At 39.3% G+C, this 26,735-nt stretch overlaps 1 protein-coding gene across 1 annotated transcript; it reads right to left on the bottom strand.

Moving 5' to 3' along the window:
- Positions 1 to 3,391: 3,391 nt before the first annotated feature.
- Positions 3,392 to 20,461, bottom strand: ggt1b (gamma-glutamyltransferase 1b). Its single transcript, XM_082158378.1, has 13 exons — positions 20,235 to 20,461; positions 18,898 to 19,074; positions 18,024 to 18,154; positions 17,302 to 17,391; positions 16,158 to 16,350; positions 15,818 to 15,978; positions 14,305 to 14,454; positions 8,050 to 8,186; positions 7,479 to 7,666; positions 6,694 to 6,821; positions 5,516 to 5,628; positions 5,315 to 5,428; positions 3,392 to 4,125 (listed from the first exon to the last, which is right to left on the bottom strand). The coding sequence occupies exons 2-13, from the start codon at positions 19,068 to 19,070 to the stop codon at positions 3,979 to 3,981; spliced, it is 1,725 nt and encodes a 574-aa protein (XP_082014504.1). The 5' UTR covers positions 19,071 to 19,074; positions 20,235 to 20,461; the 3' UTR covers positions 3,392 to 3,978.
- Positions 20,462 to 26,735: the final 6,274 nt, after the last annotated feature.

Raw genomic sequence — 26,735 nt, forward strand, 5'->3', positions numbered from 1 at the left:
TCACTGTAACGGAAAAAAACAAACGCGCATAATGCTGGATGTTTCCGCTTTAAGAACGTCTGTAAAATGTACATCGACTGCGTAAACCGTAAAGTCTATACTTTTTAGTACACCAATAAAACCGCTATTTATAATATATATGAACAATTACTGCTGAAAAAACTATGTAAACTTTATTATGCTTAAATAAAGTGTCTGTTTAATACGTTTATTAATCCATCCTCAATCTAGCCAACAACTCTAGTTAGTCAGGGAAGCACCTTGTTTCATTTTTGACAGTAATAAAAACGAGGCTGTGACCGAGAGATGAGTGCATTCAATAAATGGTTAACGTAATACAGCGATTGATCAGCTAAATAAAAAAATATATTAAAAAAATTCAGTAGCCTACTCCATAAAACAGTTTTTAAAATTGTGAGTTGTGGAAATACATGATTGTATTGATACATGGTCCCTCACAGCATTATTTTAATCTTTAATAATTTCAATAATGCATGTTTATGAAAGTGGCCAAATGACATTTAGCCTAATTAGGCCTACTAATTTAAAAAAAGATAGGCCTACCAATGTGACTTAAAAGTTAAGCTACTTATAGTAGGTAGGCCTATTTGGTTTGAAACACTTCATGACCATTAAAAAAAGAAGCTACATTCATGAATCTGCAGTATGTATAAAATTCAGACGCCATCTATCCGCCATGTTGGACACTGTTGTCACATATCCTCTCCCATGGCCTCATGGGATAGTAAAGTGTCCATTGAATGCACACTTTAGAATCTCTGTTTTTGCATTGCATTCTATATAGTAAGGAAGTATTCTATTTCGGACACAAAGGTGTAGTCATGTTTATTTTCACATTAATTTTCCACAACTAAAATATTTATCTTAGGAATCCACACAATCTGGATTTTCATGCACTGCCACACAGATTTCGCAACAGGTTCAGAAAGCTGCTTACTCTTCTTCTTCTTCTTCTTCTTCTTTTTTTTAACAAAAGGATCTCTCCCCTTAACAGGTAAACAGCCTCAACATTATCTGCCATAACTTTGCAATTTGTTGACTGCATGTGAATTCAGCGAATACCAGCTGTCCTCAACTGCCATAAAATCATTATCAGACCAATGTCTGAATCTACCGTCTGCTGTATAGTCTCAAACTGTGTTCCACCTCAAAAATTTGACTAAAAGTCTGGGTGATCTGGGGTAAACTGTGGTGCCGCTGTAGTGACAAGTGCCATGTGACCGGGCTTTATTGTCAGCTCCTATGGGAGAGCCGGGAACAGTGAAAGAGCCTGACCTTTTCCTAGCAGCACGAACCCAACAGCTCTCAAAGCGACCCGACGGGAACAAACGCCCCTGAAAAACACAAGACAATGCTAAAATATCGGCAAATGAAGAGGCAGGGACTGCGCTCAAAACATATCTGTGCACTTGTGTAGAGTTTGCTCTGTGAGAACATAATCAGACTTTGCAACGTGACCTTTAATAATATGAACTGCTATAATAACGACAAGCTTTGAAATTCTATTTAAAGTGCAAATCAGCTTTCCTTTCCTAGATCGCAGAGGTTGAAATAACCTGCTTCTGACCTCAAAATTTACTGGTATAAATGAGACACATCACAAAAACTGAGGTGTTTTAGCGTCTGATGGCTGTAAACAAGAAACTGGTTAAAAAAAATCATTAGCATCTGCAGGTACACCATTTATTTCCAAAACAGTTTAAGGGCACGTATTCTACACTTTTGTTGCATTAAAATTTTTTTAAGTGTTAAAATTCTGTCATTAATTACTCACCCACATGTTGTTCCAAACCTATAATAAGACATTCATTCATCTTCGCAACAAAAATTAAGATATTTTTTATGAAATCTGAGAGCTTTCTGTCCCTCCATTGACAGCCTACGCAACTACCACTTTCAAGCCCCAGTAAAGACATTATTAAAGTAATCCATGTGACTCCAGTGGTTTAACCTCTATTTTATGAAGCGACGCAAGTACTTTGTTTGTGCAAAAAAAACATAATTTACCACTTTATTTACTAAATATTCATGCGTCGTGTTGCTCACTTGAATGTAAAAATACTTTTTCAAATACTGATCAAAATACTTTTTATCTATTTTAATGTTGCGCATAAATCGCAAATATTTAATTTAATTCTTGATTTATATGTTTGTGGTTCAACACACGTTACATTTATTTATTCATTTACACACTGGGAAAACACGAATGATTTGCACTTAAAATAAAAATGTAAACATAAATGAGAAAAAAAAAGTTTAGTAATACATTATGCTCTTCTAAAGACTTAAAGGGATGATTCGGAGTAATTTCAACCTAGGGTCCTTTGCACCATGACCTCGAGCCAAACACTCACCTTTGCAAAACTCACAAGTTTAATGGAAAAGCTAGAGAATTTTACACTCCATAGAAATATTTTTTTTCCGAAGTGTTGACAACTGTTGCAAACTGGTTCTACCAACAAAATACTAGTGCATTCCTGGAACTGGGCGTCGTTACACTACATCCTTATGCATCGCTTTCTGCCAGGACTTTTACGTGCTTTTTCCAAATCACTGAAGTGACGTCGACGTCCAGAAGCCGTCAGGCAAGTGTTATTTAAATAAACTCCTGATGTACTTACAAACTTTCCAATGCCTCGTTTTATGAGTACAGAACCTATTTGTACTACTGTAGAAGTTTGGTATCATTCTGGGCATTATTAGTGGGGTAATTTATGAGACACAACCTTGGATCCTTTAGCGCCTGCACTAAGCCATTCGGCTGATATCTCTAAATAAGCTCTAACTTTAATAATGTTCGACCAAGGGAAAAAAAAGCTTCTGGGGGGAGTTTGGCTTGAGGTCATGGTGCAAAGGACCCTAGGTTGAAATTACTCCGAACCATTTAATGTGCTGCACATCATTCACATTTTCACAAACCAGCCAGAAAAAGCATTAATATTCAGAATATTTTAATTTAGTAAAACAATTTAACAATTGCATTTGTATTTGTAATAAAAACAGCATTTCTATAATATATATAATTAAATACACTCCATGCATTTGGAGACCATTTTTAATTCAGACACTTTTTACCCCACAGATAACATTTTAGGACAAAAAATGGCAATTAATAATTCATGTAAAATCATTTGCCAAATAATTGCATTGATATGTAGATTTTTTTTAGATCTGGATAAATTTGCTTTGACATGAAATTTGATCTGCCATTTAGAAAATGGTCAGATTAAAGATGTCACAAATGTTTCTCATGTGCATCTCTCAGCCCTGCAGCTGTATTTAATCGGCCTTTTCCAATTATTAAAGTGTGACAAGAAGTACGTACAATTTGTTAGATTAAAGAGTGCGACAGTCTTTTCTTATAGTTCAGTACAGCCGAAGTTTGAAAGTTTAATTAAGGGCTGTTTATGTGATTTTTCTCTGTCCCCCACAACTTCAGGATTAATGATGCTGCTTGATGTTGGGCCGGTGCCTGTGGGCAGGACCACATACTCGTGGGACATTAAAACGAGCATTTCAACTCTTGTTCATGCTTCAGCTCTCATATTAGAAGCTTGATTAAAACTTCCTCCCCTGAGACACTCCCTCTAAGTCATGCAAAAATTTCTTGTGCCTGGATGTAAATCTCAGAACAGACAGAAGACACGTAAGAGAGTTCATAATCGCCATCACAACACGTTTATTTGCGGAAATAAATACGATGAGCAGTACAGATGGTGTTGTGTGGATGTCATAGAAAGATGGTGTGTTCTCAATGTGTGTGTGAGTTTAACTCATTTACTGAATGTGGAGTTTGAGGAGATCAACATTGACAGCACTTCTGATTTGCCTGTGGGATCTCTGATGGAGGCACTTGGTTGTTTGAGAGCAGCATAGGGGGAAAGTGTCCTTGGGGTCTTGAAGCAGCATCTCGATTGCCTCCAGCTGGCCTGGAGACTTGGATCGCTGAGTCGGAGGTCAGTACCCAGCTGCGTATCCTCCCTTACGGGGGTCTGACTCAGCGCTGAGGCCAGCACTGTCCCGCACCACGGCTTGAACCACTGCGCCTGTGGACTTCAACACCTCTATAACATGGTTCTTCTGGGCGAGACCCTCCAAAACGGCCTGTGGGTTGAGTGGGATTTGCTTAGCCAAAACTATTCAGAACAACCAAAGAAAATATCAAGAAAATATATAGTAGTCAACATTTAGAAGTGGATGAAAAAAAGTTCATCAAAGTTGTCCTAAGACAAGAACGGGTATTGTTCAAAATTCATGTATAACTTTGATGAAAGGTTTTGATCCACTTCAGATGTTGACTATTGTATTTCAATCCAGCATTGAAAGAAATTGCTGTTTGGGGTAATGTGACCATGGATAAGTGGTTACACTCAAAAACACACTTACAGCCAGCGCTGGGTTGATTACTAATGAATTGTAGTCCGTTACTGATTACAAAAACATTATTAAAATTAAAGTCATTTATTAGACTACACATTTTAGAAGTCCAATCGGATTACTTTTAGATTACTTTTGACAACTTGTTTATCACATAGGAGCTTTCTTTGTTATCAACAACATGAACTGCATTAAATATTACATTACGTCAGGGTTTCTCAAACTGGAGTTTATGATAGAGCGGATGAAAAGCTTATAATTAATTTAGCCATAAAAATATAAAATATGGACATGTGGATGTGGGTGATGGTCTAGGACCTTCATCGGTCATAGACTCCAATATGTTTGAATTATTGGACAGTTTCTATACTTATGAACATCCATGAGTGGTAACAGATCAGACCAGTTATATTTCTAGTCTAAAAAGTTATCATAAAAGTGCATCTGTGAACATTTTTGAAGGAGAGTATACAGTACACAACCCATTCACAAAACTAAAGCTAACTTTATGCTAATGCAGCCGGTTTTGCATATATGTGTGGATTACATTGTGAATATTAAATTATGTAAATTTGTACATTTTAAAAAGCCTTCCAAACACATAGTAAAAGTGTCCTTAAAAGTGTGCAATTCCACAAATCTGGAAGACTTCCCAACTGTATATACTGTATAAGTGGTAGTCTTTTTTTTTAAGTAAAATTTAAAAGAGAAAAAAACAAATGAGGGAAAATCAACAAATTGAATTTACAGTGTAAATTACACAATCAATACAAAAGTAACAATATTCTGATTATAAGCTAAATATAATATAATTACAAGTACTTCATTTTTGGAATCTGATTAGTAATCAGATTACATCAGTTACTAATTTATTATCTTATCATAAAATGACACTTGTATACATTACTTCACTCACCTTGTCAAAGTCAGGCTCTCCCTGTGTGGTGTTTGGACTGAGTTGATTATGAATTCTTGGGTCTTCTATTGCTTTCTTCAGGTCGTATTCGAAGAACAGTGCATTTAGGATCACCTGCGCAGAGGTCAGTTATGCATGAAGTGATAAGGTTTGAACTATGTCCACCACAACTATCTGGACTACAATAAAATAAAAATGCACCTGGGCCACTGCTGTGGTGATCTTCGTTCCTCCAGAGCCTCCTACTACCATTTTAACCTTGTTGTTTTTGTCTAGCAGGATGGCGGGACACATAGAAGACATGGGCCTCTTATCTGAGCAAAGATGAGAACAGGGTTACCAAACAATTCAAACAAAATCTTCAAAGTTTCACTAAAGTTTGTGGCTGTGTTTGAAACAGCAAAATCGAACAGTACAATTTTGATCTTTTGAATAAGTCAAGAATAAGATGTTAAAATAATAACTGTTATTCTATTATTTGTAATTATTCTTATCATTATTCTTATATCTGCTATTTATATGTATATATTTGATTATATACATTTGAAATGATAGTAATATTTATTACCATTTGATATTATTGATGTCATATTTAAAAATATATATTCATTTTGTATTTTGCATTTTTAATCCAATTTTGATTTTTTTTTTACTTGTCAAGAATGAGATGTTAAAATATTATTATTATTATATTTTAACATCTCATTCTTGACTTATTCAAACAAGTTCAAAAGATCAAAAGTATTATGGTTGTTTTTGTTATATTTATTTGTATACACTCAATTATATACATTAAAATATTGATTGTATAATATTTAAAATTATTTATTTTATTTATTTTTATTTAAACAATATTGTATTGAGTATTAATTTTGCATTTTTAATCCAATTTTGATCTTTTAAACTTGAATAATGTATGAATAATTCAATCACATTTGTGAATTGTGACTTATTCAAAAGATCAACATTATTATTGTTTTAATTATTATTATATTTATATTAAATTATATAAATTTGAAATATTTATTGTATTTAATACTATTCAAATATTTAATTATTAATTTTGAAGCCCTTTTAGAGTAGTAGTTTTAAATAATATATATTAGCCAAAGGTGAGATAAAACACATAACAATATAACGATAACTAACTAGTATTTTATCATATTGTTATTTTTATAGAAGCTATAAGCCACATGTTACAGTGATTTTACTACAAGTAATGATGATAAGACTGTAAAGTGCAATGCAAAGTGGAGTAATCCTAAAGTCACTGTAAGTAAAGCATTGCACTCTTGGCTTATAGAATACATAATGCAAAAACAAACAAAAAACAGTATGAGTGCATGCTATTGCCAATGGCTGTGATCAAGCTTTCTCACGTGGGACAATGAAGTTGTTGGGAGACGGAGGAACTCCAAAGTTGTTGGTGATCAAGGGAGAACTGAAGTCATCCATCTCATTGTTAAGTAAAATTCCTGTTGATTTTGACATTAACTTGGAGCCAAAACTGGGAGAAGAGAAAGAACATGATGCCATTTACAAATATAAAAAAATGGTATTTATTTATAGTGTTAAATTTGTATTTATTTATTTTTGGTTAAAATAACCTTCTATCTCTGTTTTTTTTTTTGTGTGTGTTGTTTATTTGGGGGGGGATATTACATTTTATGTAGTGTGTATTATAGCTGTTTGTGAATGTAAAATGTCTGCAAAGTTTCAAAGATCAAAGTGCAGAGTAGAAGATCAAATTCAGAGTAGAGTAGACCAATCACAACAGACTGAGTCATGTGACCAATCAGAGTAGAGTAGACCAATCACAACAGACTGCATCTGACCAATCAGAGCAGAGAAGAGACTGAGTCATCTGACCAATCAGAGTTTAGAGAGGTTAAAGTGTTTTTTGAACTAGGATGCATGTCAACCTATTGTAGGAGAGATCCTAAATAAAAAATTGGGAACCTAAAATAGGAGCTTCCTGAGTAACCTGGAAAGTCGCACCCCCACGTTACCCTCCTTGTGCAACCTAGCATAATAAGGGCACTTTATGTAAGCCAAATCATAGGCTAATTCCCCCTGAAATTGTAAAATCTGTGACTAAGTAATGACAGATTTTTGATGCCTATGCTGGAGAAAACATAAGCAAAGAAAAAAGGCAAATGCTCACTATACGTTGATGGTGCTGGTGGCGGCGACTGCACTGCCGTCTTCTGCCACCACTGACACGTGCGACGTGCCGTGATTGTTGGGAAGATAGAACTCGGGTTCATAGTAGCTCTCTTGCTGAGTCGTATTATCTGTGATCTTCTGGAGTATCATGTCAGCATAGCCTTTGGAGGTAATGTTCTGGATGAACTGCCAGAGAGAAAGAGGATCACAGATCATTATTGAGGCCCTGCTGGAGGCTTGAAAGAACAGCTGATCAAAAGAGCGAACGCACAATGAGCCGTTCAATAGCGCACTATTTTCATGCTCTGTGATTAGTGCGAGATACTGCATGTCGGATTCAATAAAGGCTTTGATCACAACTGATCGAGAGAGGCTAACATATGCCAACGCCATCTGTGTCAACCTGAACAACTGCTGAAGATACATGAGCATTTTTACATATAAATAATACTTTTTGGTTGTGGTTTAGAAATAGTCTACAGATAAAAAGTCACTTAAAGGAATAGTTCACCCAAAATTGTAACTAAATTAAAATGAAAAAAGCAACCCTTTCTTTGTTCACAACTTACATCAGAGATGTTGAGAAATTGTGGATCCCCCAAGATGCTCCTTTTTGCATACGCAAACCGGTACGCCTCGACTATGCGATGATAGGTGAGGATTTTATTTTCAGTGGTGGAGACACTGTCTGGACTAAAGTTGTAACCTGAGGAAAGAGAACAGGAGCTCAGTTAGATTCACTACATCCATTACTCAACCATGTTAACTGTCGTCATATGAATGGATAGAACTGCCAATTATCAAGATGGCTGCCATAAAAAAAGTCTTCAGAAGCATGACGTATGTTTCTCGCATTCGTCTTATCAAATCTGAATATGCGGAAGCACAAATGAGATGGGAAAATTTCAGTTCTTAAAGAGGACCTATTATGCCCTTTTTCAAAATCTTGGTTTTGTTTTTGGGGTCTAGGTTTTCATGCTTGAAAAAAAAACACATTACTTTTTAAATATTTGACATTGTTGCAGCACCTCTTTTCCCAGTCTGTCAGTAACGCTCTGTTTAGTTCCGGTCTCTATGAAGCCCCTCCTTCTGAAAAGCGCAGTGTGCTCTGATTGGTCCGCTGGACCAGTGTGTTGTGACTGGTCAACCGATTCGAGCGTGTTTCGGAAATGTCACACCTCTTACCATAACCGCGAGTTTCTATACACTTCTAACGCAACTCAACCAGGCCTTGCCCCTTTTTTAGCGCATGTTTTGGGCAGCAATTATTTAAATGAGCGATATTGTGATGTGTTCGTTCCTGAAAGAAAACTGAAGACTACAATTAAGGTGTTTCACGGAGTTCAGAATCAGTGTGCACTGATATAGAAAATAACTCCCTTTGGAGTGACTTTCTGCCAGACGTTTTTCATACTCAAACAGCAGCATTACACACTAAATACAGCTGAAAATGTAAAAAAAAAAAAAAAACTTAATATTCTGCAGAATTTTCTTCAAAACATCTCATTGCATGTTCCATAGAAGAAAGTAAGTGCAATGGGTTTGGAAATGACATGAGAGTGAGTAAATGATGATGTGATTTTCATTTTTAGGTCAACTATGATTTTAATGTTGGACAACTGACCCAGTTTTACTGTCTGAAAACATCTCAAATTGTCTCGCCCATTTATGCCAGACATGTCTGTTTGAAATAATTGAACAATTATGAGAGTTTCGGAGTGGAAGATGTTTCATAACTTCTGAATAAATCAAGCTACATTGTGAAAAAAAAACAAAAAAACAAGTGCTAACAGTGTTTATCGACGGCCGTGCCCTGTCTGGCAGCAACTTAATGACTAAGTATCTCATCAGTAAAGCTACAGAGTGGGTGTTTTAAAAAAGACCAAGACACAGAGCCGTGGAGAACGTCCAGATCGCCGCAAGAAAGCAAAAGCTGATGAATCTCAGATGACAGGCTCCTTCAGAGTATCCCCTGCTGGTGGAACCCCAAGGAAAGGGTCGGAACACGCTGACTGCATGGATTTTTCCATGCTTGGTTTGTGTCCAATTAGTGGCAAACAGCCCACGTTAGTGTTGGTGTGGGAGACAGGAGGACAGGCATGGCGGAGTGAAGGGTGGAGGGATTTTAATAGCTCATAGCAAAAAAAAAAAAAGTTGGAAAGTTCTGAAGTCTCATCCTCCCCTGACACCGTTCCACATGAGGAAATGATTAAGAACATTAAAGACTGACTAATGGTCATCCTGTAATGAGCAACTGGAGGTTTCCTCTTGCTGCTAAAAAGACCAGCGTGAATTCTCATGCTGGTCAACGTTGGTTATATCATGGAAACTTGTTTCTGCCTCAGATTAAAAATAGTTCACATTGTGAGATATAAAGTCACACTGTGACATATAAAGTTGCAGTTTTGAGCAGGGTTATATTAGTTAACAACAACTAAAACTGAAACTACAGGCCCGATTTTCGCTCAACGACAGGTTTTGGGAGACCGCTTATTGTTAGTAGGCTTCAGGACAATGAGACCTGTCACGGACCAGTCATCGATGACTTTGTCACGTGGTGTGAGGAGTCCTACCTTCAATTAAACATATCTAAGACAAAAGATATTATAATTGATTTTAGAAGACATGCCCACATGCATGAAGTCACATCCATTAAAGGTCAGACAATCCTACAAATATCTTGGGACAATTATCAACTCAAAATTCAACTTTGAGGCAAATTGTGAAGCTGTGTGCAAAAAGCGGCACCAGCACCTGTTTTGTTTGAGGAAACTGTCTTATTTTAACATTGATAAAACCATACTTACTTTACCATGCTTTTTTGAATCAATTTTAGCTTTCTCTTTGGTGGCATGGTTTGGGAATCTATCTTTACAGAACAGAAACTCCCTAAATCAAATTGCTAAATGGTCTAGTAAGCAGACCATTTAACAATTTGTGTGACACAGTTCAGCCCAGTGTCCCTCTATACCAGACAGTTACAGCGGATAAGTGGCTCAATTTTAAATGATGAGCTCCACCCTCTGCACAGTGAATTTCAGCTTCTTCCTTCTAGACGAAGGTATAAAGTCCCAAAGTGCAGAACAAAAGTAGAAAAATAGCTTTGTCCCAGCAGCCATTAATCAGAAGAACAACATGCACGGATGACATTTTGTCTAATGTAATATTGTCTAACGTTTATTGTATGTGTTTGTCTTATAAATGTGTGGATAACTCTGACACTGCAAAACAAACATCTGAGACGCGTCTCTGTAGGCAAGGGCGTGGTTAACTGGTACCCTCTGACGTCTGTTTTTCCCCTCCTTTTCCCTGCAAATCAGCGCACAGGCAATTTGGATCGCAACAAAGCCCGTCTACGGAAAGCCTGTTCACTCCAACGCCCTATTAAGTCCTATTTGTTGTAGTTCCAATCAGAGTTCCACTGGGGGCGCTCGCCATGAGTGCAAAATGAATGGGAGTCAATGGGGCTAGACGGCTAAATTTGTCTCTTTCACCCGACTGCCGTTGAGAAATCTCAGATTTGATTGTAGGTTTTGCAAGTTCAACATGGGTTATAGGTCGAAAGTTGAATGAACGAGTACTTATGTCCTTTCGATTTCTTACAGGTTGAGTTGTTGTTGCCCATAATACGCTAGCATTCAGCTAATGAACGCTGATTGGTCAGTGAAGGACTGATTACGACCAGAGATACCGCTTGATGGCATCGTGGCATCCGAAGCGGGACCAGAAACAAACAAAACAAAAACTCTTCTAGCACGTGTATTTACCTGTGTCAGCTGTGTTGTCGATGCCTCGAGAGAAAAGAAAGTGCAGAGCGCGAAAGCATCAAAGTGACTGAAGGATTGCCGTAAAGCAGTATCTCTGGTCGTACGATGTGTATGACGTCATTGACATTTTGAAAGACTTTTTAAAGCAAATAAGTGACTCTAAAAAATCTAACACCAAGCAATGTGTAATTTCTTTGCATCCCCTTTCGAAAACAACATTCAAATTACTAGACAAAAAATTATATCCTGAGAAAAGTGGATTTTGATGGGTATTCGGTTGTTAAGTCGTGACGTAACCAATACTCTTTCCGGGTCCAAAGTCCAGGTCCTCTCTACCTACCTACCGCTTTCGCTGGTGTTTTGGTTATTATTGAGTGTTTTTACAATGCCGCAGTGCTGTGTCCCGTGTCCCGAGCTAACTCACTTCAACCTCGTAAATCTTCTTTTTCATTGATGCCTGGACTCTACCCTTAATTATGCCACCTGAGTGATGAGCTACACTAACCACTCTATTGGTGTTAAAGGAATTTAAACCCTTTTTGACCGCCAAGGGTGCCTCACTAAGAAGGACGTGATCGTAAATAAATTTACAGGTTCCACCGTTGTTATTTCTGGACGAGAGGAGCGCTTGGACCCAAAACGTCACGCGTGACGTCAGACTTAACAATCGGATAGCGCCATAGACCTCCATTCATCCTACACTCGTCCTGTGAGCGCCCTCATATGGAACCAGAGTGGAACTGCCACCGGAAGTTTATTGAGTGGCACTTCTCCCCTCATTAGACTTTCTCTGATCGCAAGCTTCTTGCGGGCTATCATTTTTTAATAACAATTTCAGTCTCGCGCGAGAATTCCGGTCTCACGCGATCTTGCGTTATTTCCTTATCACTTCTCGCGTGTGTTTGGCTGTGAAACGTAGTTTGCGGACCAGACAGAAGTTGTCGGCGATTCTTTCTTTTGTAAAGTCATGCAGTGTGAAACCTCCTGTCGCCAATCCATCGTGCAGTGTGTGAACACATCAGCAACTGAATGTTACCCCAGATAGTCGTGCAGTGTCGAAAGAACAGTGACCCGACTACTTTGAAAATCGTGCAGTGTGAACTCGGCATAAGCAGTCACTTGTGAAATGTGCAGAACTGACTGTTAAGGTCGAACTAAATTGCTGTGGTATTTCTGAATAAATAAACATTAGCCACTGTTATCTTACATTAATGTTGTTTGGAAGCCTGTGCAATGGTGTAGTTTCGTGACGGTGGGCAGTGTCTGGGGTGATGACTGAAGGCGGTGACTGAGGCCCCGTCCACACTACTGCGTTTTCGTTTAAAAATGGAGACCTTTTGCTACGTTTGCACCTCCCGTCCACACTAAAACGGCAAAAACGGAGAACCAAAACGGAGAAGTTTAGAAACGCTGCCGACCCGTTTTTCGTTTTGAATCTCCGGAGGGCGTTTTAGTGTGGACGGGTCAAAACGGAGGACTTTAGAAACGATGACGTAGTAGAGCCTCACGCTCGGCTCTATGACTGGGTGTCATCAGTCATGGCGTATATCTTTGCTAGCAGCTGTTGTGCAAGTAAATTCTGCATTTTACAATGCTTTAACTGCCTACATGCGCCGGAGGCAAGCTATTATTCGAGCGATCTGTGACAATTCCCGTGTGCAGCGGCGGTACCGACCGTACATGGAGCGTCGGTTTTGGGTTAACCTGGGAAGAACCAGCGCATGGTGGGATCATTTTATCAATGAAGTTGGGTTTACACCGGCACGCGCATGCCCAGTGTTGGTGAATGGTCACATGATCCGTGTTTTCAGTCGTTTTAATGTGGACGGAGATCAATTCTAATACGCAGCTAAAACGCTGGTGTGGACGGAGATCGTATTCGTTTTAATTCTCCGTTTCTAAACTAAAACGCAGTAGTGTGGACGGGGCCTCAGTGGTTCTGACATCACATTTATACGGAAGTCACAACGGCTCCTGAAAAGGCACTTTATGCAGGCTGTGTGCATTTGTCTGTGGATTGACTGTTTTGAAACGGATAATCTCAAGAGACTATAAACGTGAACTGAATTAAAATAAAATATATACAAATGTATTTAGTTTTATTTCAGCTAGTTCCCAATGCAACATTTAGTATTTTAATTCATTAACTTAATGTACTAAAGATAAGTAAAACTAAAATAAAAATGTATAAAAAATTGTGTAGACATATTAAAAAATAAACTATTAAAAATGACAAAAACAACAAACACAAAAAATAAAATCTGAATTAAAATATTAATAAAAACTATAATATCTCTAATATCTCAATACTAAAATTACACTGGTTGTGAGATATAGGTTTGGTCATTATGTTTTAATAGCACTACAAATTACAAATGGCTCATACATAATCTGCACATTAATCTGGGATAGAAGAATATTTTAATAAGCCTACTGTAAAAAATTACAGGAATTATATTTATTTACTAATCCAGGGTAAAGTATGACAAATATTTAACAAGAAGATTTAGTTCATCTCAGGGCTCCAGACTACGAATGAAATGGTCGTAAATGCGACATAAAATAAATATATGATAATAAACAATATATAACAACATAATAAGCATACAGTACGATCATTTAAAATCCAGTTGGGAAAGCTTTGTATGTGTCCCAACACGGTTTCATTACATATAATCTTGTTTGAGAGTGCGCAAGTGTATGCTATATTATATATTGTTTATTATTATATATGTTTATTTTATGACGCATTTAGGATAATTTCAGTTGTAGCCTGGAATCCCAAAGAACAAAATCTTCTTCTTTAATGTTTGTCATATAGTAAATAAATATAATATATTCTTTCAAAACTGACGGATATTTATATTGCACTAAAAAATCATGATCACTAGAGTAAAATCCACCATACCGGAACAAATGTATGTTAAATGCAACAGGAAAAACACCCTAGTTTAGGCTATGTTATTTAAATTGTAGTTTATATATGAAATGTTAAAACAACAATGCAAAACAATAGTGTCCAGGATAGACTGTCCAGTGGTTCAATTCTAAACCTACCGCTCAGGATGTTGAGTATCAATGTGAGGACCGGGCCACTGGCAGGCGCGTTTGGTGCCACCATTGTGAATTGACCCACGGTAGCGCTGGGGGGGGTTTCATCCAGCAAGGGCTTGTAATCTCTCAAGTCCTCCAGAGTTATAATCCCCTCTGCAACACACACAGATGCTCGTATGACACATGATTCTAAGCAACTTAATGAGATCAAACCTACTGAGTAATCGATTTAGTCATTAATAACCAATTGTGTGCCATCCTTCAACACCTCTGCCTGGGTGGACTGGCAGCAGGAATTAGTGGGATGTAACATATTTGGAAATCAATGAACCACAACATCTCAGCCACAACAGAATCTTAGAAACTGCACAACTTAGCGTCTTCAAAACAGTCATATGAGCAGTCAAGCACATCTAATATGAAATGATAGATGTGGCTCTCCGCTTAAAGTGTTTACAAAGTTTAACCAAGCAACCTGTGGTTGCCAGAATAATTCGGAAAAAAATACAGTAATAATATTTACAGAACAACCTGTACATTTTACAATTTAAAACTGTAATTTAAACAAAATACATTTTATACCAGTAAATCCAACAGCCCTTTTCTGCTGAATTAGAAAGGAAATGCTACTATTTAAATCTGTTTTGTACGTTTTACATTGACATCCACCATAAAAACATAGGTGGTAAAGAGTAAACCACATGATGAATCAAAGTTCACCACACGTAGTTTTTCCATAAGCTGATGTATATAATATAGATGAGTCATGCACACAAATACAAAACAAAACAAAAGTGAGATCTATTACAGTTTTTCTCTGTATATAGTATGTAGTATTTTCATTTATACAGACCCATTTATGCAGTGTTTGATTACTCAAAAGTTTAGAATAATTATGATTTTTTTTTTTAATGTTTTTGGAAGAAGTATTAAGGCCCGTTCACACCAAGGATGACAACTATAAATGATAAAGATATATAAAAATCGTTCTTAATATACAAGCAGAGTCCACGGCACAGAGAAACGATATAGGCCTAGGCTAGTTCGAATCACTTTTAGAACGATATTATCAGTCTGATGAATGACAACAACACTGACAGCCAATCAGAATCCATCCTGCTGTAATGAGCAGTCTCAGAATTTTACGCAAACCTGCAGTAATTAAATGTCAAATAATATACTTTATGTATTTAATCTCACTTTACTAACCAATGTCTTTGCTGCTGACCTTCGATGATCCAATTAAACCTACCAATTGGTGTGAAAGAGCCTTTACATTTGCCAAAAGTATTTATTAAAAACAAACAAGCAAGCCCTGCCCAGGTGAGAATCAATGATGCAAAAGTTACATAATGCATTACTTTCTATAAAAGTAACTAAGTAATTAGTTACTTTTTTAAGGGGGTAACGTAATATTGTAATGCATTACTTTTAATAACTTTCCCCAACACTGGTGGAGATTATTTCATGAGCTGTTGATACCAAATAATGGATAGACATTTGCAAATAAAAAAACCTGCAGCTTGGATGTCCCTCACAAGGTTCTCAGCGAGCGATCCACTGTAGAACTCATCAGCCCCTTTCTCTGCTATCACCTCGTAAGTGTCTGCCAGCTTTGTAAAGGTTATGGTGTCATTTTCCTTCAGGATGTTTCCAGTGGAATCGCAGAACACAGAACTAAGAAACCAAACAATCAAAATGTTAATGTGTAAAGGTAGTGTATAAAACTAGACATAACATATCACACACATTACATTATATAAAAAGAAGAATTATAGTGCACCTTGTTAAAAAGAAGATGGATAGATTTTTTTGAATGTTAAATATCTTGGTTGAAAATATCCATGTGTGCTCACCATAACATCTTATCATTCGTAATGATATTTCTGTTTGATCTAATGGCACTGGCCAATGCGCTGCCAACAGGAAAGCCGTCCCGGGCCAGTTTTATGCTTGGTAAAAACAGCTCTCTCCACGGAAGCTTGCCATGTCGTTTATAGGCCATCTCATACCCCCGAATCTCTCCAGGAACAGCGATGGACAAACCGCCTGTGGATGAATTATTAAATGCATGATTCCATGTGCTAGTATCTAAAAAGACAGTCAATGTACTTATTTGAAAGTAAGAAAAATTCAAGCTGAGTAATAAAAACCAAATGCACTTGATGACAGCCCTGTTTACACCTGGTATTAAGATGCGTTTTGGTCGATCGGATCACAAGTGGGCAACGCTAAAAACAGGTGTAAACGGGGTCTAATACGTTTTGAGTTTGTCCACATTCGACCACTTCCAGAGGTCGTCGAAAACACATTAGACCGGGTTGTTTCATAGTGTAGACACTCACGTGGTCGAATGTGTTTGAACAGCCACAAAAGACCGACCACCAACTCTCCACCTACTGACCTAATGTGTAAACATTAATGGAAGCGCGCTAGCCAGACGGGATTTAAACTTTGTCGGCTGGAGACCCAAGTTTGGTTTGAAGAGGAAAAACGTACCAAGCACAATGTTTTCTCACCGTTCCTGATTTAACACACACTCACAGCTTTCGGCTGGTCTTACGGCTGTCAGAGCAGAAAAGAAAGCTGATGCTCTCTGTAAGTTTTACATCGTCTCTGCCCATAGACCCTCCCCTCAAACATATCAGGACAGAAGTGGTTGAAAGTGGACAAAAGAGAGGGATTAAAACACCAGGTGTAAATGGGAATCTTCCTCGTCTACTTGTGATCCGATCGACCAAAACGCATCTTAATACCAGGTGTAAACGGGGCCTACGTTGTTGTGACATATGTCCATGTGCACACAGAGACAGTTTTATGGTTTTTTGGACAGTTTTTCCTACATTAAACATATGCACAGCCAGAGTTATTGATTGTTGAAACTGTGTTGATAGTTTTTTATGTTTATCTCTCCATGCTGGTACTACACAAGGCCGCTGTTGAGTAAATCCTGTTTCACCAATGAGTTCCCGTAGTTTATGTGATGTCTTTAATGGATACCTTTTTGGGAAAGTTCTGTGCTATTTCCAAACATGTCTCTGGTTGCTTTTGCTGGGGCCGTCTCACGTGCATTGATGGTTTCGACTTTTCCTGCAAAAATAAATCAATTATACACTGCCCGGCCCAAAAAAAAAATCGCTGTTTGAATTTAAATATGCAAATGCATATTGCAGTGATTATTATGTTTCTGTCATGTTATATGTTTGGCAGCAGTTCTTCTAACCCTAATTGATGGAGTGTGTAGCTTTTCATTTCTTAAACAACCATGTATGAGACACATCATGGCCATATTCCAGGATGACAATCACAAAGTCAAGATTCATCAGGCTCAGATTGTGAAAGAATGGTTGTGAGGAGCATGAAGAATCATTTTCACACATAAATTGACACCTCTGAGTTAAATTCATTGAAAGTCTTTGGGATGTGCTGGAGGAGACTTTACAGAGTGCTGGACTCTTGCATTGTCAGTACAAGATCTTGACCAAAAATGTATGCACCTCTTGATGGAAATAAATGTTGTGATGTAAGGTCTGGACTCAGAGGTGCCAATTCTTCATGATTCTTCATGCTAAATGATTCTGACTTTTCTTTGGCCAGGCAATGTATATATAAGTAATAAAGTGATCTTTATAGAAAAAAGGTACATAAATTATACATACACACACAGTTCACTGCAGACTTGTGTGTCAGGTTGAATCAGACAGGTAATGGTGACTGTATACCTGTTTTGGCATCATAAATAGTGAAGAAGAGCCCTCCGCCGATGCCCATGCTGTGGGCATTCATCAATCCTGTGCACAGCAGAGAAGCGATGGCAGAATCTACAGCGGAACCGCCTCTCTTCAGGATGTCCCTGCATGGAGAGCACAAAGACAGGGCATTTGGCATGCAAACCTGGGTATGATCATTTTAAATATCAGAGCGCAACACCATTTTTATTTTTATTTTGTTGGATGAAGCACAATGTAGTAAGGTTGATTTGGTTCCACTGAATAAAATGTCTGACTTGAATAAAACCAATCAGTATAGACGTTACCACCATTTTAGGCTACTGGACAAAATATAATGTGGCACTACAAAATATCAAATATGTTACAAAATATAAAAGTTTTGTCAGAAATGATGTAGCAGTTGTCCAGTTTTTCTGCACTTTAAACATCTCTGATTACTGACGTGAGGGCGGGGCAACCTGTCACTCACATGAGATCGACCAATAGCAAACTACAACCATCCAATGATCCAATCAATTCCCAATGGACAAAATCAAGTCCCACCCTCAATTTTTTCTTGTTCGAGAAGCCATTTCACTCAAATATGCATCACAACAGGGAAGAAAAAACTATTGCAACATCTGTTTAATGTTGGTGTAAGAGAGGATGTAGTGAGGATGATTCAGCTATTAAATAAAATCTCTGATGTAAGTTAATTTTTAGGTTAACAAACCAAACATCTTTTACATGTGCTCCTCATATGGCCTTCCTAACATCTTTGCTATTTATTTACAATAATACTATAATATCTGATGTAATGAAATTTTAATGAACTAATTTTATTTCAGCTTCAAGCATTTGCATTTAAGGAGAAGAGGGCTCAAACCTGCCGATCTCGGAGCACGTCCCAGCATCTGCTGCCACTGCTGCCTTGAAGTAACCCGATTCAGGTTCAGGAGAGGCCTTCTTGCCCTGAACGGAAAAGAAAACGGCCAAAAACGTGCCGACTGCAGCCAGCAGCAGCAATGCGAGGCCCACCACAGTAGACTTCTGCACCATTTTCCTGCAACATGCAACAACAAGTGTCTAGTTCTCTGTTGCTGGTGTATAAACTTGTTTATGTTTCTATGCAACCGTATCTGCAAGCAATCATATCCTTCAAATTTCAAATCATATCCTTCAAATCATATTCTGAATTTAAACCGTTTAGATTCGTTTTAACTGTTAATTGAAGCAAACTATGTACTAGCCGTTCCAGAGAAGAGATAAGCATGTGCATTCTCACCATGATATTAACTTTTACAATCAATGATTGTGTAATGTAAGTTAACCATCTCTGTTATGTAACACATCTTAATTCATAAAGCAGAAATACAGTCATTGTTGTAATACAGAATGCATATATGAAGTTAATAAGAAAACTAACAGCTGGAAATTGAATGTGCTTACAACATTTTCTGCTTTCTTGCTAAATACATAGTCAAGGCAGCAATTATGTATTCGAAAAGCATGCAATAAATTGTTCTCTGTTAGTTGGCTTTGAGTATTCCTCTGAGGGAGATTTATATAGTTTTGCTGAAAATGTAATGAATTGCTCTTTTGATCATTGCATGCTTATTGATTCCCGGTGTAAATCAGCCCTTGATTCTGTATTATTTGAGCTAAAAAAATAGTACTACAAAGAATGACAAAATGCATCCTGGTTCTGTCGTATTCTACATTTTATGTTGCTTAATGTAGCTTAATGTATTCCTGCCAAAGGCAGCACATTTTCATGCATTTATAAAAAAGTGAAATCCTCCTCAGAAAAGCGTCTTTTCATAGTTTCAAAGCCCTGCTACTGTCCACATTAAATCCTGTCAGGCTGTGCTGTGTGTGGGAACGAACTGCAGCACATCTCTGAGAAACCTGCAGTGCCTGCAGCCAACAAAATTAAACCCACCACACAAGAGACTAGAATTTCTCACACACAGAGAAAAGAGCAAGAGATTGTGTTATTTCCTCCTACAAATCGCAACAAAAAAGTAAAAATTCAGTTCAGTGTGTGTCAGACAGTAAAACAGTAAGACAGTAAAAGACACAACATTAGGATGCTGCATAATATTTTGTATACAAAAATGCTTTGCTTTGCGTGAGAAAATAGTTGAAGCTCTCATGATGATTAAGTTCATAACTGATGAGTTTAATGTACAATGCGATTTGAGTATATGGAGTATCACCTACCTGAAGACTTCACAGGCCTCTTGTAGAGTCTCCTATTGAATAAACCTCCTTTCCACAGGCTGACGGAGCCAATGCTGTGAACCTCTGGCTCTCAATGTCTAAGTATGATAACCATCAAACTTTAACCAAATCAACCTGTGAAATCATCCGTAATTGTTTTATTGACTGGGGTGAAAAGGGCACAGGTTGTGATGATGGTAAATTCACACGTGTCACAATCACAGCAAAATGCAGACTGAAACAACCCTAGTAAACGTTTTATAACTACAGGTGTCTTTTGGTTACTCTATCACTTGTATTCACGCATTTAATCTTTAAATGGTTAAGCCGTTCATGTGTAAGTCTATTACATTTGCCTAGTTCTAGTGAATGATTAACTATGATAAGTTTAGACACATAACGTAGACATCTAAAACACAAATATTCAAAATCCCAGCAAACGGAACGTTCTCAGAACATTCTGGCAAGGTTCTCTGAAAGTTGTGAACATAGTGTTAATAGAACATTAGTACAAATTTATCTGTTTTTTTTTTTTATATTGTTCTCAAAACATTAACACAAGAACATTATTTAGACATAGTTCATGGAACGTATCTGAATTTTTTTGTTAGGACAATCGTGTATATTTTAAATGTTGCTGCTTGATTCAGAATGTTCAGAAAACATTCAAAAGTAACATTTACATAATATTTCCGAAATGATCAAATAGAATGTTCCCTTAACATTCGCATAACCAAGAAAACATATACATTAAATTCACAGAAAACAAAAAGTGTATATTTACCTACAATCAATTCAAGCCAAACCTGCATCCTATTGTTCGAAAGTAAAATCAGCTTTGTATTATGTTCAGCGCTAATATGACGCTTGAGAACTCTGTCCTTTCTTTTTTTTTAAAGAAGAAGAGATATTTATGAAAAAATTCAGTCAGGCCCCATCATAGCATAGAGACTGCATTCATTAAAATTACAAATGGCTTACTTCTAGCTACTGACCAAGGTTGCATCTAAATACTAGTTTTACTTCGATCTTAGTGCAGCGTTTGACATGCACTATATTTAGATCATGACATACTCTTAGATTGAAAACAAAATTACACCGGTATTCAGAGACAGGCATTAGGGTGCTTCAGATCGTACCTGACTGTTACCATTTTATTTTGTTTAAACGGGGAATTATCTGAGTTAACATCAGTAAATCATGGAGTGCCACAAGGGTCTGTTTTAGGCCCTCTGCCATTTTTAATATATATAGTTTATTTGTAATATTATTAGAAAACGTACTCGGTTACTAACGTAACCTCGGTTCTCTCTAGAGAGGAAACGAGTACTGCGTAATATCTTACGCTAGGGGAAATCTCTTTTCCGCGAGATACTGAAGCCAAAAAATTATCCTTAATTTTGAAATAATGTAAAACGCGTTGCGGCAGCATGCAGACATAGGCGAGACAGCTCGCGCGCCTATTGGCTGCCCTGCGGCAACTGCAGCAGCCTATCGATAAGGCCCTATCGTGACGTCATCACCAATGGGGGCGCTTCGCGCCCCATACGTCACGTCCCGCCGAAACGGGCGTGGCCTGGGGCTATAAATATAGCATCGAAAGGCTAGCTTACCGGTTTTTCATCGCCGGAGCGAACCGGAGCGTGCGCAGGCACGGCAAGATACGCAGTACTCGTTTCCTCTCTAGAGAGAACCGAGGTTACGTTAGTAACCGAGTACGTTCTCTTACGAGAGGTACTCTCGTACTGCGTAATATCTTACGCTAGGGGAAACAGTGTAAAACGCCGTGCATGCTATGATCCAGCACCAAAGTCCCAAGGGCAGGTGCCCGGGCTCATGTAGTACATGATCATAAGTGACTCACAGAGAGCCCAGGAAGAGTGGCTAGAATAGCATCATTCCTGTAATGCAGCATCCTATAAGAACAGTTATAGTGATGGTATTTACTCAGTCAGGGCGACCCCGGCCTGGACTGATGAATATAGTGGGTCTTACACATTGCCCATAGAGCTGCGCGATCTAAACGAGCGTTGCTCGCGCTATTTCGGTATTCTGGGCCGGACGTACTCGGGGCAGACAGTACCGTTTTTTAGACTGAAAGCAGCTTAGCTTGCAGAGCGGGAACCTCTAGGTTATAAAACCTTATAAATGTAGACGGGGAGGCCCAGCCTGCCGCCATACAGATATCTTGCAAGGCAATCCCACTAGACCAAGCCCACGACGAGGCCACGCCTCTCGTGGAGTGCGCTCTGACACCTAATGGGCACTGCAAGCCCTTAGAGGTGTAAGCCAGCGCTATAGCATCGACTATCCATCTGGATAGGCTCTGTTTCGAAACGGCGAGTCCCTTAGAACGTCCGTAGAGTGAAACAAAGAGCTGCTCCGTCTGTCTGAAAACAGACGTGCGGGACACATAAGCCCTTAGCGCCCTGACTGGGCAAAGGAAGCTGGCGTCCTTCTCCTCGTTAGAGACCGGCAGGGCAGACAGGGAAATTACCTGGGCCCTGAACGGTGTATTGAGGGATTTAGGGACGTACCCGTGCCTTGGTTTGAGTATGACTTTCGAGTCATTTGGCCTAAACTCCATACACGTCGCGCTCACTGAGAGCGCTTGTAAGTCCCCTATGCGCTTCACTGAAGCGAGAGCCAGAAGAAACACCGTTTTGAAAGACAAGTGTTTGATATCTACTGACTGGATAGGCTCAAATGGGGCACCCTTCATGGCCTCCAAGACCGTAGAAAGGTCCCATATGGGGACTGAGGGAGGTCTGGGAGGATTTAACCTCTTAGCTCCTCTAAGGAACCGAATGACCAGATCGTTCCTTCCTAGTGACTGACCAAGCGTTGGTTTGGAAAACGCTGCTATAGCCGCCACATAGACTTTGAGCGTGGATGGGGCTCTGCCTTCATCCAGTAGCTCTTGTAGGAAGGAGAGAACCTCCGTCACTCCACAGTCCAGGGGTGAAAAGCCGCGTGCTGTGCACCAGCTGGAGAACACTGACCATTTTGAGGAATAGAGCCGTCTCGTAGAGGGAGCTCTAGCCTGCATGATCGTGTTTAACACTCCCTCTGGGATATCAGAGGGTACCCGTTGATGGCCCACGCATGTAGGGACCAAAGCTCCGGGCGAGGATGCCAGATCGAGCCCCTGGCTTGAGAGAGGAGGTCCCTCCTCACTGGTATTGGCCATGGGGCAGTGCTCGTCAGCTGCATAAGAACTGGGAACCAAGCCTGGTTCTTCCAGAACGGAGCAACCAGTAACACTGAGCATCTGCTTTCCCTGATCCGCTCTAATACTTGAGGTAGGAGCGTGATGGGGGGAAAGGCATAGAGCGGGCAGCGGGGCCAGACGTGGGCCAGCGCATCCCTGCTCTTTGAGAAAAATTCCGGGCAGTGAGCGTTTTCTTGAGACGCAAACAGGTCTATCTTTGCTCTGCCGAATGTCTGCCACAGCAGTTGGACTGTCTGCGGATGCAGTGACCATTCTCCTGCTGGAACATTGTTCCTCGACAGTCTGTCTGGTCCCACATTCAGGTGGCCAGGCACATGCGCTGCTCTGAGCGAGCGCAAATTGTGCTGAGCCCATACCAGGAGGCGTTTCGCTAACCTGTATAGGTTTCGGGATGTGATGCCTCCCTGGCGATTTATGTAGGCTACCACTGACATGTTGTCCGAGCGGACCAAGACGTGGTGTCCTGCTATTTGGGGACGAAAGCGCCTCAGCGCGTTGTCGACTGCCATCATTTCCAGGCAGTTTATGTGCAAAAGCTTTTCCCGTTCTGACCACTGGCCGAAAAACGGTCTGCCCTCGAGCAGTGCTCCCCATCCCGAGGTGGAGGCGTCCGTGGACACCACCTTCACACTCGAGGAAGTCCCCAGGCTTACACCTGACTGGTACCAGTCGGTCGCTCTCCAGGGTATCAGTGCTGAGACGCATTCCTGATCGACCTTGAGACGAAAGAGACCTGAAGTCCATGCTCGACGCGGTACTCGTGCTTGTAGCCAGAACTGCAGTGGGCGCATGCGAAGCAGACCCAGCTGGAGAACTGTGGATGCTGCTGCCATGAGACCGAGCATCCTTTGAAACTTCTTTAGCGGGACTATAGTGCCGCGGCGGAAGGATTCTGTCATGCGCTGAATAGTCAATCTGCGCTGTAGCGATATTTGAGCTGTCATTGACAGCGAGTCCAGTTCTGTGCCCAGAAAAGATATTCTCTGACTGGGAGACAGTGAACTTTTCGCCCAGTTGACTTTGAGACCCAGATTCTCGAGATGTTCGAGTAAAATGGTTCTGTGTTCTATGAGCTCCGTATGTGACTGAGCTAGAACCAGCCAATCGTCCAAGTAGTTCAAAACTCGCATTCCCCGAAGTTTCAGGGGAGCGAGGGCTGCGTCCATGCACTTCGTGAATGTACGGGGTGCTAGGGACAGGCCAAACGGTAGGACTGTGTATTGATAAGCCTGGCCCTCGAAGGCGAATCTCAAAAATCGCCTGTGACGTGACGCTATTTGTATTTGGAAATACGCGTCTTTCAGATCTATTGACACAAACCAGTCCCCGTGGCGAATTTGCGCGAGGATTTTCTTGGTTGTGAGCATTCTGAACCGGCGTTTTGAAAGCGCTACGTTCAGTTGTCTTAGATCTAGAATGGGTCTGAGACCCCCGTCTTTTTTCGGAACCAGAAAATATCTGCTGTATAGCCCCCCTTCGCTCTGAGCTTGAGATAAAGGCTCTATTGCCCCTTTGCTCAACAGTTTCGCAATTTCGGTACGAAGTACACTTGCTACTTCCTTTTCTACCGTGGTTTCGACTCGCACCGCACAACGGCGGGGACGTCGAGCGAACTGTAGCGAATAGCCTCTTTCTATAATGTTCAGCACCCATTCTGATACACCGGGAAGCAGATGAAATCTCTAAATTATTCAAGTTGACAGATTGTGTTAAAAATATAAAATGTTGAATGACCAGTAATTTTCTTCTATTAAATTAGGATAAGCCTGGGGTATTACCTGTACACAGAATCTTTTACAAGTTGCATCTAAAAGGATGTTCTGCTACTTCATCCTCTACAATTAAAGACCTTGGTGTTATATTAGACAGAAAGTTGTCTTTGATAAGCATATTTCAAATGTTACAAAAACAGCCTTCTTTCACTTCAGAAACATCGCTAAGATACGGAACATGTTATCTTTTTTTTATGCACAAATCTAGTTCATGCATTCATGACCTCTAGATTAGTGTAATGCACTACTATATAGGTGGTGGTCCTCTATCCTCAATAAACAAACTACATTAGTCCAAAATGCAGCTGCTAATGTTCTTAGGTCAAGAAATTATGATCATATAACCCAAATTTGTATCTCCACGCTGGTTAGTACGTTCCGTATCAATTACAAAGTATTGCTACTGACCTATAATGCCCTAAATGGTTTAGTTCCTGTGTATTTAACCATCTTCTATCGCCCTACAATCCATCATGCTCTTTAAGGTCACAAAACTCTAGACTTTTGGTAGTACCTAGGGTATCCAAGTCCACTAAAGGAGGGAGAGTGTTTTCACATTTGGCTCCTATAACTCTGGCCTTCCTGATAATGTTCGGGGCTCAGACTCAATCTCTCAGTAAATCTAGATAAAGGCATTTCTTTAGCCAAGCATTCACATAATGCACCGCATATCCTTGTACTCCAGTTATATCAGTTTAAATGCATGTGATCATCTTTTGCTTGACATGTTACGAACAGCAGCTACGCTAATTATTTTCCATTTGCTTTGCTTTTTTATCCCGGGATGCCCATCTCAAGATAACTAGAGAGTACGCCTGCTCATATGAAGATGCGAACATATGCTCCAATCCTCATATGAAGATTTCAGATGTCCGCCAAATGACGCCAACCCCTGCGGGGACTTCAGATGACGCCAACTCTGAATCAGTATGGACCACTGCCAAATTTTCTATGGATTGTAATCATTAGTGTTGCTTGTAATTATTGCTTTAATCATTGTTTCTGCCTAAATGAATACGCGATAGCCTATTAGCTAACTACATGATTTGTATAATCTTAGAACTGTACTGTACATTTTTGACATACGGACATTATTTGACACAGTCACCTCTGATTATTCTTAATTGTAACTACACTCAAACTGTAGGGTTTTAAAATAACCCAACCTTAACCACAAAACCACAATGCTGGGTCACTATTGGACAGAACACGTGCTGGGTTGGTTTGACCCAAGTGCTGGGTTTTACCATTTAACCCATATTTCTGGGTCATTCATTTGACACAACCAGTGGGTGAAATTAACCCTCTTGCTGGGTTAAGTCTTACTCATGTGCTGGGTTATTTTCTCACTGCCTTAATAAAATTAGTAACAAATATTTGTTATATTACGAATGTAAAATAATTGTTTCTGTAATACAATAAACCTGTATATGTGATTTCAATCTCATTTAATTTAGTTTTTTCAAAATTTTAATACATTTCTTTAATACTTTTTTT

Source organism: Leuciscus leuciscus (genome assembly GCF_965113295.1).
Source record: "Leuciscus leuciscus genome assembly, chromosome: 24".
NCBI classification, from domain to species: Eukaryota; Metazoa; Chordata; class Actinopteri; order Cypriniformes; family Leuciscidae; genus Leuciscus; species Leuciscus leuciscus.

Bases quoted from the DNA above. Each gene is read 5' to 3' on its own strand.
- ggt1b (XM_082158378.1), bottom strand. From the start codon at position 19,070: ATGGTGCAGAAGTCTACTGTGGTGGGCCTCGCATTGCTGCTGCTGGCT. The intron at 7,667-8,049 runs GTAAGTTGTGAA...TCTCTCTGGCAG, and splicing joins AATTTCTCAACATCTCTGAT to TTCATCCAGAACATTACCTC. The intron at 5,629-6,693 runs GTGAGAAAGCTT...ATCTTTGCTCAG, and splicing joins CAACAACTTCATTGTCCCAC to ATAAGAGGCCCATGTCTTCT.